At 36.1% G+C, this 16,131-nt stretch overlaps 1 protein-coding gene across 1 annotated transcript in view; it reads right to left on the bottom strand.

Moving 5' to 3' along the window:
• DNAH5 (dynein axonemal heavy chain 5) overlaps window positions 1-16,131 on the bottom strand; it is a 436,545-nt gene that overhangs the window by 255,689 nt on the left and 164,725 nt on the right. Inside the window, exons 12-13 of the mRNA XM_069101431.1 lie at window positions 9,198-9,305; window positions 1,687-1,772 (exon numbers count right to left, since the gene is read on the bottom strand). Coding sequence (XP_068957532.1) covers window positions 1,687-1,772; window positions 9,198-9,305 — 194 coding nt within the window. The remainder of the gene's footprint in view (window positions 1-1,686; window positions 1,773-9,197; window positions 9,306-16,131) is intronic.

Below are 16,131 nucleotides of genomic sequence, written 5' to 3'. Positions count from 1 at the left end.
GCTTTGTGCTCAAAGAGGACCAAAATGATATCACTATGTTAGGGACAAGGTAACTGTGTCTGACTGTGGCTGATCAGACCAGCACAAGCTCAGAAGGCTCTACCACAGATCAATCAGGTTACAAACTGCTAAGTCAATGTTATCAATACCTTTCAACTTGTAGCTGCGACCTGAGGTGATAGAAACTTCAAAACTCTAAATAAATGGTATGGGGAAATATCACAGAAGAGATACATTGTTCTCAGACTATATAATTTAAAGACACTGACTGCAACAATGAAAGGGAAATTGTTATTTAAATAGATGGATAGACTAGTAAGCTAGGGGATACATAGATTTCTATGGATAGTATATATTCACATGTACTTTTAATCACCTGTAGCACTATTCTTGATGTCTCATATAAATAAATACCCTTTATAAAGAGGGTCAGATACAGTAAGGGAAAGGGATGCGATGCTATAAGTAGTGGTAAGTTGAGTTTGGATACGGAGATCCTGACCCAGAGAGAGTAATGTTCCAAGGCCTCAGACTAGGGATTGCCCTAGCAGAGCACAGTTCTGGGAAGCTGTAGAATTGTTTGAGTTCTGCACTGAAAACAGGGGCTGGATTCTTCAAAAGAACATAAGAGTGAAACATTGGGAATATTAATCTTGATCCAAAAAAAGGGAACCAGGAAAAATACAAATTTATCTGTTGGAAAGTAAGATCCAGAATCTAAAATAATAAAATCTGACATTTAAAAGGGACCTCAGACATCATCTTGTCCAATTCATTAGCATGTATGTGTGTGTGAAGATAATAGCTATAATAATGTCACATTCACATAGCACTTTCTAAACTGAAAAACACCTCCCTCACAACAACCCAGTGAAGTATGTAGTGCAAACATAAAACCTAAGTCACTGAGGTAGGAAGTAACCATGTGAGGACTTGTATTCAGATTATCTAACTCCACGTCCAGCAGTCTTTGCATTTTAGCACTGTGCTATGGGGAAACTATTGACATTTTTCCCTGATTATTAATATTACAAAGTTGTGGGGTTTTGGTTTTCTTTGCTTTTCGGAGGGCAGTTGGGGTTAAGTGACTTGCCCAAAGTCACACGGCTAGTAAGTGTGTCAAGTGTCTGAGGCCGTATTTGAACTCAGGTCCTCCTGACTCCAGGGCCAGTGCTCTATTCACTGAGCGACCCTTATTACAAAGTTTAAAAAGTGAAAATAAAAATATTATAAACTAAGCTGATTTTTACTATTACTAACTAATGATATTTCTATGAGCTATTTATCATTTACCACACGCAATACCTATTATGCAAATCACTATATATTAACTTAATTTTACTATGTTTTGTCTTACTAAAATAGTAAAACTATATTTTATACATGCTTCTATTAGTTTCTATACTTTGCTGCTTATGCAGCATGCTTGCTTGCTACAAATTTTTTTTTATATTAAGTATTGTTCAAAACTCATGGGATCCAGGGTTGGCTTCACACTAAACTCATCTAAAAGTCTGAAGTCAGGATTGGGGTGGGGAGGAACAGGAGGAACCAAATTTTGTCAGGGTTCTTTTTTTTCTTTCTAATTAGATAAGGAAAAAAGAAATTATGTTAACCTCTCCAATATTAATGTTATCATGATCCTAAAGACTATACCTGAGAAAATCATTTCAAATTTCTTTTTACCTTTCAAATTTCTTCAACATCATTAGTCCTCGCTCTGTGTTCTGAATATTTTCAAATGTGACATCCATGAATACCTGTAACTGATTCTAAAATAAAATAAAACCTGATCACGAACATGAAAAGCTTTGGAAATTTCATATTAATGAAACAGTTATAAGCTGATAATGTATTTCAGAGAAGTCATGATCTCAATTTTAAATACAAAATGACTACTAATCAACTATGCCAATCACAATTTTTACCAAAATTCTTTAAACTAGATTAGAGCAAATAATCCTTAATACAGTTCACTGGGATCACTGTTCCTGATGTCATGCCCTATTACCTAATGGGCCACTGGGCACTGGTACAGAACAAGGTAACAGCTGGGAGAAGGTATTACTCAGAGTTAGAAAAGCTCTATTGCAGTGAACTTTGGAATCAAAAAGCCCAGACTCCCAACCAGACTATTGCATAATGCAAAAAGGCACTTTTCCTTGTGAGCTGTTTCTGTGAAAGTATTGTAAATAAATGTCACATCTGCCACCGTGAATCATATCTTCTCTCATTTATTCACACCATTTATAAGAAAGGTAGAGGGAGTTGGGAGAATAGAAAACAAAGAAGAAAAGACAGAGATAGACAAACACAAAGATGGAGACAGACACAAAGAGATTAACCAAAATTAACCTATGGTTGAATCAAATAATTGGACTGTATCTATTTTATTTATTCTGTGTCACAGAATAGAATAGAGAGAGAGAAACAGAGAGAGAGAGAGTTGGCCTTAGAGACAAGAAGATCTGGATTTCAGTCTTACCCAACACAGTCCTGCCCTCAAGGAGCTTACATTCTAAAGGGGGTAGTTAAGTAGGTAAAGACAAGATATATATGTAATAGATGTAAGGCATTCTAACAGAGAAAGTGTATTATCACCTGGGGAGATCCAAGAATTCCTAGAGTAAGTAGAATTTGAGCCAAATTTTGAAGGAAACCAAGAAAAGTAAAAGACACAGGTGAGGAAGCAGAATATTCCAGGGTGAGAGAGGGGTAGTACAAAGATCCGGAGAAAAATGAAGTGTCCTGTTCAAGAAACTACAAGTAGACCACTGTTTCTAGAAGCAAGAGTGTGTGGAGAAAAAATAAAATGTGGGAAGACTGGCAAGGCTGGAAGGATCCCAGTTATGAAGAGCATGAAATGCAAAAATATACAATATTTGATTCTCGGGAAAACAGAGAGCTACTGGAGCTCATAGATGGAAGGGGAAGAAGAGGGAAACATGATCACACACATTAGAAAAACATCACATTGGCAACCAAATAGAGAATGCATAGGAATGGGGAGAGACTTGAGACTGGGATACCAGTTAGAAGGTGACTGCAACCATTCAGGTGAGAAGTGATAAGTGCCTAAACTAGGGCTGCAATTGTCTGAGTTGAGAAGAGGACAAATATGAGAAAAGTTGTGAAGGTATAAATGGAAAGATTTGTAACAGATAGGAAGATATAGTGGATGCATAAAAGTGAGGAGCAGAGGGTGACTTGAGATGCAGAGTGTAGGTGACTAGGAAATGGTAGTACCATTGACAGCAAAAGGGAAGTTTGGAAAAGAAAAGGGCATGGACAAAATGCTAAGGAGTTCATGAAGTCCAATTTAGTAGGTGGGGGAGAAAAAGAGAGAAAGAGGTTTAAGTTCAATTTTGGAAATGTTGAACTTTGCAGGGGTTTGAGTCTAAACGACTAGAGTAATGTGCCTTTGGATTTTGAAGGGAATCCAGTGTAGTAGGGGAGAACATTTATGTGAGAAGCATAGTTGAATGCAGATGTCATGAGTTTGAGAGAGAAATAAAGTTAACTTTAAGTCATTTCCAAATGGATGTATCTACTTGGCAATTGGAAATACTCTCCTTCCTTGACTTTAATAATATTGCTCTCTTCTGGCTCTCCTCCCATCTGTTTAACCAACTCGTCTGTTTGCTATATTCATCAGTTGCTACTTAGCATAAATGTTCCCCAGGGCTTTGTTCTAGGCTTTCTTCTCCCTCTCTTGAAGATATTATCAACTCTTAAGGGCTCTGATATTATCACTAAGCAGATAATTTATCATCTTTTACCTATATCTTGAACTCTAGTCCCTCCCCAGTGCCTCCTCCACTCAGCTGCTGAAATAACATGTCTAAGGCACAGGTCAGACAACAGTCAATAGCCTGCTCAAAAGTCTACAATGGATCCCCATTGCCCATAGGATAAAATTTGTACTCCTTAACCTAGCATTTGCATTTGAAGCTCTCCATAATCTGACTCCCACCTACCTTTCCAAAGTAATACTTATCCCTTTTTAAAAATCCTATACTCTTTTTTTAAATCCTATATTCTAACCAAACTGTTCTATGTCATTCACAAAACCTCAAAATTCCATCTCCAGCTTCCATTTATTTACATAACCATATCCTATTACTATTATATACTATTTGCTCATCTGATCCTCTGGAACCTTTATTCTTTCAAGACTCAAAGGGTGACACTTCTTCCATGAAACCTTTCCTTGATCTCTCTCAGTCCAAGACTTTATTGTTCTTTCCCACATCAGTCTTCTTGGTCCTACGCCTATTTGAGTCTGAGTTATATCTTTTATATCACCCCCAATAAAATGTAAGAAAGTTGGAAGCAAGGACTGTTCAATATTTTAATCTTTGTCTCTTGAACATCTAGTCCAATGTCTGGTACATGAAGAGCAAATAATTAATATATGTTGACTTTAAAGCAGTTCTAAAAGGACTGGAGAGCCAACCATTCTGGAGAGCAATCTGGAATTATGCCCAAAGGGCTATAAATAATTTCATACCCTTTGACCCAGCAATACCACTTCTAGGGTTGTATACCAAAGAGATCATAGAAGTGGGAGGAAGATCCATATGTACAAAAATATTTATAGCAGCTCTTTTTGTGGTGGAAAAGAATTGGAAATTGAGGGAATGCCCATCAATTGGGGAATGGCTGAACAAGTTGTGGTATATTAATGTAATGGAATACTATTGTGCTATAAGAAACAAGGAGCAGATAGACTTCATAATTACCTAGAGAGGCTTGTACAAACTGATGCTGAGTGAGAAGAGTAGAACCAGGAGAAATTTGTACACAATTACAGACACAACATATGTTTGATGACCAACTTTTATAGACTGGATTCTTCTCAGCAATGCAGGGTTATAAGTCAACCCCAAAAGACTCATGATGGAGAGAGATGTCTACATCCAGAGAAAGAACTAGAAAGAACTGAGTTTGAATCCAGATTGAAGCAAACTACCTGCCCTTTTTCGTTTTCTTGTTTGGTTTTGTTTCCTCTTTTCCATTGTTCATTCCATCTGATACAATCCTTCTTTATAACCTGACTAATGTCTAATGTGAAAGTATTTGCAGATCCTATACTTGATTGTATGCCATCATGGGGGGGGGGCAGGGAAGGGAAGGAGAGAAAATTTGAAACTCAAGGAATTGTGGATATGAATCTTGTAAACTAAAAGGAAACAAACAAATTAATAAAGACCAAAAAAAATTTTTTTTAAAGAAAGGACTGGAGGTGTTTGTGGGGGGAAATAAATGAAATATCTTCAGAGAAGGTTCTAAATGGAAAGCTCTCTAGCCCAGTTACTGCCTCAATTTCCCTAAGATAATTTTCCACTGCTACAATGTAAGTGATTTTTTCTTCCCAAAACCTCATCTATTTAGATAGGCCTTTTTCTATCTGTACCCTTTCTTAATGGATACAACTGGGTACATCATACCACATCGAAGTGCACAACTAATCTTTATTCCAAGTAAAAACCTTACTTGTCTGAGCACTAGATTCACGCACACACACACACACACATATGCCTTTGACCTCTTAACAACCACCAACAGCCAACTCAGCTATTGTTTCTTGTATTCTGCCAATAAAGTATCCCATCTCGTCTTTCTCTTAATATATTCCATTTTAAACACACACCGAAACACACAACTGTTTAGAAACATAGACACATAGATAATTTTCTTAAACAAACAAAATGATTTTATCAGTACAGGGAGCTCCCACAAAGGAAGTTCCTTTCTCTACTGATCCGTGTATAGACATCGTCTGTGCTTAGAGTCTTAAAGAGATTCCTGAGACACTCAACTTGTCCATAGCCACACAGCTCCCACAGTAGGTAGTAGAGGCAAGACTTAAAGCCAGATTTTTGAGATGCTGGGGCCAACTCAGCATCTTAGTCAGTTTCCTTGAACCCAGCTGTTGTCTGTTCCTGACTTGCTTATTCAGTCATCAGCCTAGTCTTTGCTTTCATAATAACTGGCACATAATAGGCACTTAGTAAATTGTTACTGGTTTGATTTATTCTCCAGAAGCTGAGTTCTTTGTGTCTATCTGGTTTATACTCTCTGGGTTTTCCTGACCTATTGTTCTGGTACCTTATCCTACCAGATGATCTTCAGAATCTTTCTAAGACGATACAAATGGAAGCAATTCTTGTTTTTCATTTACAGGCTTCCGGATTTCCCCATCATTTTCATCCAACCAGTCCTGATGTTTGCAAGTGTGCTGGCCTAGATGAACAAATGCAGCACTATATAACAGATCTCTGAAAGATGTCCACTTCTTTTCTGCTCCACTCTTGCCAGCTGTGTGTGGGCTCAACTTTCCTTCCAAGTTAGTAATAAACTGTCTTTCCTCAAAGCAGCACTCAAACTGTTTTATTATTTATTTATTATTTAAACAAGTTTTTTGCTTTTAGGTAAATGGAAAACAGTTTTGGGGGTGAGAAGGTCATGAGATGCACAAGTCTTCAGTAATAAGTGCTCATTTCTATTGCTGTTTCCGACTCCCTGCCATGTCTGAGCCTACTCTAGCATTAAAGTCACCCATAATTGTCCTCTTTTGATACGGATCTCCAGGTCTTCATAAAATTTTTCTTTGACCTCATTGGGGTTTGTCATGGTGGGAGCATAAGCACTGATAATGGTGACATGGAGTTTTCCTCTAAGTAGCAATTGCATTGTCATAAGCCTGTCATTCACTCATTTTGGTAGGCTAACAAGCTTGTTGACTAGATTAGTTTTGATTGTAATCCCTCTGCCAGCTTCATGGCACTCCCTTCTACTGCACCCACTCCAGGAAAACCCATATCCAGCTCTGATTTCAGTAAGTTGGCCTTCATTTGCCAGCCTGGTTTCACTCAGGGCTGCTATTTGGATGTGATACCTGCTGAGTTCTCTTGCAACAAGAACTGTTCATCTTCTAGGTCTACTGGATTTTGTGTTATCTATAAGTGTGCACACACTCCATGTACTGATGGTGAGTGGAATCATCTTTGCAGAACTTTTTGTACATTTTTTTGTGTTTGAACTGCATGGTGGGATTCCCACGTATCACAGTAAACAGGCCAGGGCTGGGAAAGCAGACAATTTTTAGGGCACCTTTTCTAACCTGTTCCTCTTAAAGGGCTGCTCAGAAACCAAGGAAACTGCTGAATTCCACAGCTGCTCCCAATGAGAAGACAACTCTATGGCCTGAGCTACCAGTGTGCACGGTTGTGACTACAACTCCCAGTGTATCTGCTCTTGTTGCTTTATTATTTGCCTGTTTCCACAAGATTTTGAGATATCTAAAAATGACAAAATGATATGGATTATGTCTTTGGATTATGTCTTTGGATTAGTGCATAAATTGGATTTAAGTGAGGCAGAGTTGCATGAAGTCAACTGCAAGTCACGTCACCATTTCCCTGATGCCATGGTCCTCTTCGAAAATGAAAGACAAACACAACTTCCTTAGTTGTCACAGTCCAGTGAAAGGACAAAGTCAAAATAACTGATGATGGCTCAAGATGCAATGGATGACCTTGGTGTCTTCAATATCTAACCAATCTCTAAGTGCTCCACAACACCTGCTTCAACAGCCTTCCTGGCCATTGAAATGAATTGTTCTCATCTGCCTGGTCCAGCAAGGGAAATATTCACATGCTTGGGGGTAGATACCCCCTAACTCACCAATGGGTTTGAGACCCCTTGGTTACCCTCATCCGAGTGTAGCCCATCTGCCAAAACAGTTTATTGTGGTGTGGCCACTGCATGTACTACAGCTTCCAGGAACCACAGGTGAGAGTTAGATGGATCCCAAAGGTGGAAAGCAGCCCTTAAAAGGGATTGGCAGGCCTCACACAAGTGCTAGTCTTCCCTGAACACACCTAACACCCTCACCTAAACAATGCAATTGGAACTGATTGATAATAAACTTTTTAAGGGTCTGTCAAGGTAGTTACCATATGCTCTTTATCCTGTTGAATGAGCCATAATAATGTTTCTCTGGGGCCAAATCTATTATTTCATTGTTGTAGAGTTCCCAGAATAACTAATTCCCTCTACCAATGCAGATGGTATCCACCTCTTCAATTTATAGTCTTAGAGAGTTTCCTATGGTGCTGAGGGGATAAATTACTTTCCCATGTACAATTTATATGAAAGATAGGACTTGAACCCAGGCCTTTCTGATTCCAAAGTGAGTCTCCATCCACCAGACTATGCTGCTCCTCATAATACAAGCATAAAAAGAATGAAAGGAAAACAGTGGAAACATCACTGACTCTGGAGTCGGAAGATTTCAGTTCAAATTTCACTTCTGATGCTTACCCTCTGTGTGACCTTGGGCAAGTCACCTTAACCTTGGGCTTGAATTTCCCTACATGTTTTAGAGGGAATTAGACGAGAAATGGCCTCTGAGGCCCATTCAGCCCTAGTTTTATGGCACTACAATCTATGATCCTATAACCCAATGAACATTGATTCTAAGGTAAGGAGATAGGATCTGCTGTTGTATCTACTTTCCCTCAGAGGCATATGGATCAGCACATGTGAATAAAATAGCTAGCATAGAGGAGAAGTAGTTGCCAAAGTAGACAGAACGAACTTCTAAAGTAGATAATAGGAATTTACTTTCTTGTCATACAAAACATTTCCTTATGCCCCCTATGCTGCATAGGCTTCTGACTTCTAAGGAATGAAATGATTCTCCTCTTGAACTGAGTAAATTTAATTCAAGTCAATAATTCCTGGGGAGAGGCAGCGAAGATGGTTCTGCCCTCTACCATCTAAAATATGTATTGATTGCACTATTATTGAAGGCAGAAGGTAGAATCTGGCTCATTATTGAAGCTTTTTGATTCAATAAATAGAATAAATTTGTGCACATTATTAACTTCAACAGAGAGGCTGAAAGTTAAAACTTTTTAGACTAACTTAGAGAAAGGAGATTCTCTCTTCCTATACTGCAATAGTGTTATTACAAATCATTATCCAAAGTTATATTTATGACCCTTTAATCCATGAAAAAGAGCACTCAATTATTAATATGAAATCAAAAAGCACAGACAGAGGTTGATATCATTCACCTCTGTAATGAAGACACCTCTCCCTTCTGAATCCCTAATGATTAGCAGTATTATACAGAAGAGAAAAAATAAATATTAGAATGTCAATAAGAATTTCATCATACAACCTACATGAAGGTCATTAGTCTCCTTGCAGAACTCTTCATAATCCTGATCAAAATCAGTTTTCCGATGGTCTAAGAAATTATATTCTTTTTTCTTAATGGTGGCAATGATGCTCTAAGATATTTTAAAACAAGAAATAAAGCAATGTTAAAGTTGCAATGAAACGTACTTTAAAAAAGATAGTCTTTAAATGTAGATAATGAATGCATGTTTTATAAATCAGCTCAAAGTTTCCCTCTTAACATTATGCTTGTGGGCATATTATTATACAAATAATAGTATACTACTTTTAAAATACTATTATATTACTTTTTCACATAAAGCTACTAGATTCACAAAATATTTGGACAAAAATAACTGTTTTAATATACATGAAGATCATTCTTAAACCTCGTAAAATTTAAATTAATTTTTAATTACAAAAGAAAATTTAAACTGTATCAGTAGGAAGATAACTTATTTTAAATGGATTTTAAGTACCATGTGAAAATAATTACAAAAGTAAAATTCAGCATGAAAAAAAATCTACATGCAGTCTTTAAAAAAAAACCCTTGAATACAAACAGCACTTGAATAAAATTCACAATTTCACAAGAGAAAATATGGCCCCAAAAAAAGCCAAATAACAACTAAGAATAAAGCAGTCTTCAAAGCTTCAAATGTCTTGAATAAAATCCAAAACAATAATCTATCACATGAAAAGTTCTTAAGATTTGTGACCTCCCTTTGCTCCTGCACAACTGTAGTTTGTGCAAATGAAAATATGAATTAGGCAACTCCTTTCATCAAGAATACTATTCTCGGAGGTTTTGTTTGCTCTGAATAATGAATTGTAATTGTTTGTGATCATTCTGCTTTGTTTTGTTTTGTTTTCTCACTTAATAGCAGTTTATGTTTTAGAATTACATGTAAAGATAGTTTTGAACATTCATTTTCATAAGATTTTGAGTTCAAAATGTTTTTTTCCTCCACCGCTGTCCCCTCCCCCAGAGAGGAAGCAGTCTGATATAAGTTAGACATGTACAATCATGTTAAACATATTTCCATATAAGTCATTTTGTGAAAGAAGAATCAAAATAAAAAGTAAAAAAAAACATGAGAAAGAAAAAACAGGAAAAAATGAAAATAGCATTTCAATATGCATTCAGACTCCATGGTTATTTCTCTGGATGTGGATAGCATTTTCCATCATGAGGGTTTTGGAATTGTGTTGGATCATTGTATTTCTGAAAAGAGCTAAGTCTATAATATTTGATCATTGTAGAATGTTACTGTTACTGTGCACAATGTTCTCCTGGCTTTGCTCACTTCACTCAGCATCAATTCATATAAATCTTTCCAGGTTTTTTTTTAAAATATGCCCTACTCATCATTTCTTATAGCACAATAATATTCCATTGCATTCATATACCAAAACTTATTCAACCATTTCTCAACTGATGGGCATACTTTCAATTTCCAAAACTTTGCCACCATAAAAAGATGTTAGAAATATTTTTTGTACATGTGGGTCTTTTCCCCATTTTTATGATCTCTTTGGGATACAGACCTAGAATTGATATAGTGTATTATCCCCATGATAAATAATAAATGTCTTTGCTAATGTTTATTTTTAAATTTGCATCAATATTTCATTTGGGAAATTGGTTTGTAATTTTCTTTCTCTGTTTTGGCTTTCCTGGGTTTAGGTATCAGCGTCATGAAAAGGAATTTGATATGACTCCTTCTTTAGATATTTTTCCTAATAGTTTACATATAGTATGGGAATTTTTCTTTAAATATTTGATAGAATTCACTTGTAAATTCATCTGGCCCTGGAGATTTTGTCTTGGGGAGTTCATTGATAGTTGTTCAATTTCTTTTTCTAAAATGCCATTATTACATATTTTATTTGCTCCTCTGTTAATCTGAGAAATTCACTTTTTTATAAATACTCATCCATTTCACTAAGATAGTCGAATTTATTGGCATACAGTTGGACAAAATAGGTTCTCATTATTGTTTTAATTTCCATTTCATTGGTGGTGAATTCACCCTTTTAGTTTTTTTATACTGGTAATTTGGCTTTCTTCTTTTTTTTTTTTAAAGCAATCGGGGTTAAGTAACTTGCTCAAGGTTACACGGCCAGTTGTTTCTGGGTGTGGTGCTGAGTATCTGAGCCCGGATTTGATCCAGATCATCCCGACACATTTCTTTCTTCTTTTTTTAATCAAATTAACCAGCGGCTTAACTATTTTATTGGGGTTTTTTTTTTTTTTTCATAAAAACAGTTCTTAGTTTTATTCCTTAGTTCAATAGTTTTCTTACTTTCAATTTTATTAATCTCTCTTTTGATTTTCAAATTTTCCAATTTGGCATTTAATTGGAGTTTTTTAATTCATTCTTTTTCTAGCCTTTTTAGTTGCATGCTCAATTCAATGATTTCTTTCTTTATTTTACTCATTTAAGCATTTAGAGATATAAATTTTCCCCTAAGAATTGCTTTGGCTACATCACATAAATTTTGGCATGTTGTCTCAATATTGCCATTCTCTTTGATGACATTATTGATTATTTCTATAATTTGTTGTGTGATTTACTCATTCTTTAGGATTATTTAGTTTCCAATTAATTTTTAAATCCATCTTTCCATAACCTTCTATCATACTTATTTTTATTGCATCATGATCTAAAAAGGATGTATTTCATATTTCTGCTTTCTGAATTTGACTGTGAGGATTTTATGCCCTAAACATGATCAATTTTGTGTAGGTGCTACTTACCACTGAAAAAAGGTATATTTATTTCTATCCCCATTTGATTTTCTCCAGAGGTCTATAATATCTAACTTTTCTAAAATTGTATTCATCTCCTTTCACTTCTTTCACTCTGTTTTAAATCCAGCAAGGCAGGGCCACCTCTGCAAACTGCCTGTTTGTATCTTTAAACCATTTATCAATTGGGGAGTGACTTGTATTCTTATACGTTTGATTCCATTCTCTGTATATTTTAGAAATGAGGCCTTTCTCAGAAGGACTGGTTGTAAAAATTGTTTCCCGGTTTTCCACTTCCTTCCTAATCTTGGTCACATTGACTTAATATTTACAAAAAATTTCAATTTAATATAATCAAAATGATCCACTTTGCATTTCATAATGCTTTCTGTCTCTTCCTTGGTCATACATTCCTCCCTTCTCCATAGATCTGACAGGTAACTCATGCTTCCTTGGTCTCCGAGATGGCTCACAGTCTCAGCCTTTCTATTCTGGTTTTTAATCCACTCTGCTATCCATTTCTGTTTTATGGGAGAGTTCATTCCATTCATAGTTATGACTGCTAATTGTGTATTTCCCTCCAACCTATTTTCCCCCATTTACATTTTTCTCTCTCCTTTCATCCTGTCTCTCCTCACCAGTGTTTTGCTTCTGATCACTGACTCCCTCAATCTGCTCTCCTTTCTATCAGTCCTCTCCCTTTTATTTCCCCTTCCTCCTCCTACTTCTGCCCTCCCTTCTACTCTTCCTTCTATCAGTCTTTCCCCTTTTTATTCTTTCATTTTTCCCTTCCTACTTCCCTATAGGGTAAGATATATTTCTATACCCGAAAGAGTGTGTATTTTATTCCCTCTTTGAGCCAACCTGATGAAAGTAAGGTTCAAACTCTCCCTCTCCCTTCTTTCCCTGTATTGTAATAGGTCATTTGTGTCTCTTCATGTGATGTAATTTAAGCTTATTCTCCCTCTCCCTTTCCTCTTCTCCCAGTAAAATCTTTTTTTTACTCCTTAATTTTTTATCTCTTCACATCAAAGCCAATACCTTCTTGTCAATGTATACTCCTTCTAACTGCCCTAATAGACATACAGTTCTCAAGAGTTGCAAGTATCATCTTCCCACATAGGGATGTAAACAGTTTGACCTTATTGAATAATTTGTTTGCTTTTTCTTTCCTGTTTACATTTTTTGTGCTTCTCTTGAAGAATAAATTTTCTGGTCAGTTCTGGTCTTTTCATCAGGAAAGTTTAAAAATCTCCTATTTCACTGAGTGTCCATCTCTTCATCTGAAAGATCATGCTAAGTTTTGCTGTGTAGTTGATTCTTTTTTGTTATCCAAGCTCCATTGCCTTCTAGAATATCATATTCCAAGCCCTGATCCTTTAATGTAGTAGCTGCTAAATCCTGTGTAATTCTGACTGTTACTCCTTGATATTTAAATTGTTTCTTCTCCGCTGCTTGAAGTACTTTTTCCCTGACCTGATAATTCTGGAATTTGGCTATAATATTCTTGGAGTTTCCATTTTGGGAAATTTTTCAGGAGTTGATCATTGGATTCAATGATTCTATCCCCTGCTTCTTGGATATCAGAGAAGTTTTCCTTGACAATTTCTTGAAAGATACTGTCCAACCTCTTTTTTTAATCATGGTTTTCAGGTATTTAAATAATTCTTAAATTATCTCTCTTGGATCTATTTTTATATCAGTTGTTTTTCCAATGAGATAGTTTAGATTTTCTTCTATTTTTTCACTCTTTTGGTTTTGTCTGATTCTTGATGTCTCATAGTCATTTGTCAATTCTAATTTTTAAGGAATTATTTTCCTCAGCTAGGTTTTGTACCTCCTTTTCCATTTGGTCAATTTACATTTTTAAGGAGTTGTTTTTATCAGTGGATTTTTTTTTCCATTTGACCAATTGTATTTTTTAAGGAATTTTTTTCTTCAGTCAATTTTTGTGCTTCCTTTTCTGAGCTGTTGACTCTTGCATAACTCTCATTTCTTTTTGCATTTTTTCTTCTACCTCTCTTATTTGATTTTTTAAACCCTTTTTGAGCTCTTCCAAGAAGGGCTTTTGGACTAGAGACCAATTTATATTCCCCTTTGAGGTTTCACATGTAAGCATTTTGACAATGTTGTCCTCTTCTGAGTTTGTGTTTTGATCTTTCCTGTCTCCATAGTAGCTTTCTATGTTAGGGTCTTTTCTATTTTTTACTCATTGTTAGTATATTTTGTGACTTTGAAAAAGTTGAACTCTGCTCCTGAGGCACAGGGGGCACTGTATCAAGCTTCTTTTGCTGGGGGTCAGAGGCCTGGTCACTGGCTTTAAGCACCAGGGTCTCAGGTGCTGGTGGTTTGCCCATTACACTGGGGTAGCCCAGCCTAATAGTGCATTTTGTGCTGGGGTTCCAGGGCTGGAAGTTTACCTTCTGCACTGGGGCTGGAGGCCTTACAGCTGACCTGCTGTGCCAATGACTGATGAGCCAGGACCCTGGGGCCTCAGCTGCTGATCTCTGCTATAGTTAAGAGCCTTCAGTTGGATTGTCCTGACACCATCTTCACTAGACTGCATTCCCTTTTCACACATTTGAGACAGACCTTTCCTGAAATCCATCTAAATTATTTTAAGCTGGAAAACTTTTTCACTCTGTCTTTTTGTAGATTCTGTCATTCCAGTATCTATTTAGAGACTTGATTTAATGTTTCCAAGGGAAACTAGGGAAAGCCCAGGCAACTTCCTGGCTTTTCTTCATGATCTTGACTCTACCCCATGACCATTCTTAATCATGCTCTAAGTCACCCTCAAACAAAAATCCCCAAGTTGTTGACATGGGGTTATAATATTCATGAGACATATTTTGTCTTCTCCCATAGTCTACCTTTAAAGGTCATTTCACTTTATATATCAGGCACAATCTCTTGCTAAATAAAATATGAACTCTCTGAATTGAATTTCCAATTTAGTTAACCTACTTCTCCAGGTCCTGCAATTATAGAATTATACCTTATATTAATAAAAATTTACTTTCCACTTACAGAAAATCTAAAGTTATAGTCATAGCATTATGACTCTAGAACAAAGGTCACATCGTAAGTTGGTTGCAAAGAACCATAAGTATAGCAAAAGGTCATATTATAATAAGAGCATAATAATTTTATATTTTTATCTATTTCTTTCATGAATCAACTTTCAGCTAAATTGAGCAGCAGTTAAAATCAAAATGAAATTATAAGACACTGGTTGAAATACAAGAAGCTCCAAATAGAGCTGTTTGAACAAGCTTTTGACTCTACAAAATGTGAAATTAATTAAGACTATTGACTCAAATTATCACCATTTTTTGGAGAAGTTTAACTCATATAAAATAAACTACACAACTAAGAACCCAAAATAACCTAGAAATTACCTCAGCTGATACATACTTACCAAAGACATGAGGGAGGCATGGCATACAAGGGTAAAACTAATATAGAATATAAATTTATTTCAAAAACATTATGCAATAAGGTGGAAGATTAGAAATACTGTCTCATTTTTTAAGAGAAAAAAAACATGGAGCAGGCTTAGGAGGACACATAAACCCATAGAAAATATTGAGAGCTAAGCTAAATCATTACAAGATCATTTACAGATCAAACTAGAAAGAAAACAAATAGGCATGAAATGTTGTAAGTATGTGAGCACTTTTGCTGAAAGTTATTCTCATTGTTGGTGATTATTGAACCAATACACCTAGCCCAGGGATGGGGAACCTGCAGCTTCAAGACCACATGTAGTCCTCTAGGTCCTCAAGTGCAGCCCTTTCACTGAATCCAAACTTCACAGAATAAATCCCCTTAATAAAAGGATTTGTTCTGTAAATCTTGGACTCAGTCAAAAGGTCTCACCCAAGACCTCAAGGTCACAGATCCCACACTCCTGACCTAGCCTCTTAACATCTCAGGATCCAATGCTATATAAGGAAGTGTAAACTATACATAAGAAGGTAAAATCAAGAAAAATAGCTGGACTTGACCAAGTACATACAAAAGAAATTCATGATGGATATAAGCCAATTTTAAAGGCACTTAAGTAGTATCTTTCAGTTCACTTAGCTAAAGGAAAGGAAAATTTCAAATGAATGGCAAATATTATCAGTAGCATTATCAAAAAGGAAAAAGATTAAGAAGACTTAAGCACCTACTTAAGGTGA

Source organism: Petaurus breviceps, unplaced genomic scaffold, assembly GCF_028583685.1.
Source record: "Petaurus breviceps papuanus isolate PSGF00001 unplaced genomic scaffold, PetGlider_PUasm1.0 47, whole genome shotgun sequence".
Taxonomy (NCBI): domain Eukaryota; kingdom Metazoa; phylum Chordata; class Mammalia; order Diprotodontia; family Petauridae; genus Petaurus; species Petaurus breviceps.
The sequence above is the reverse complement of the archived record's forward strand: the minus strand, read 5'-3'. Positions and strand labels throughout refer to the sequence as shown.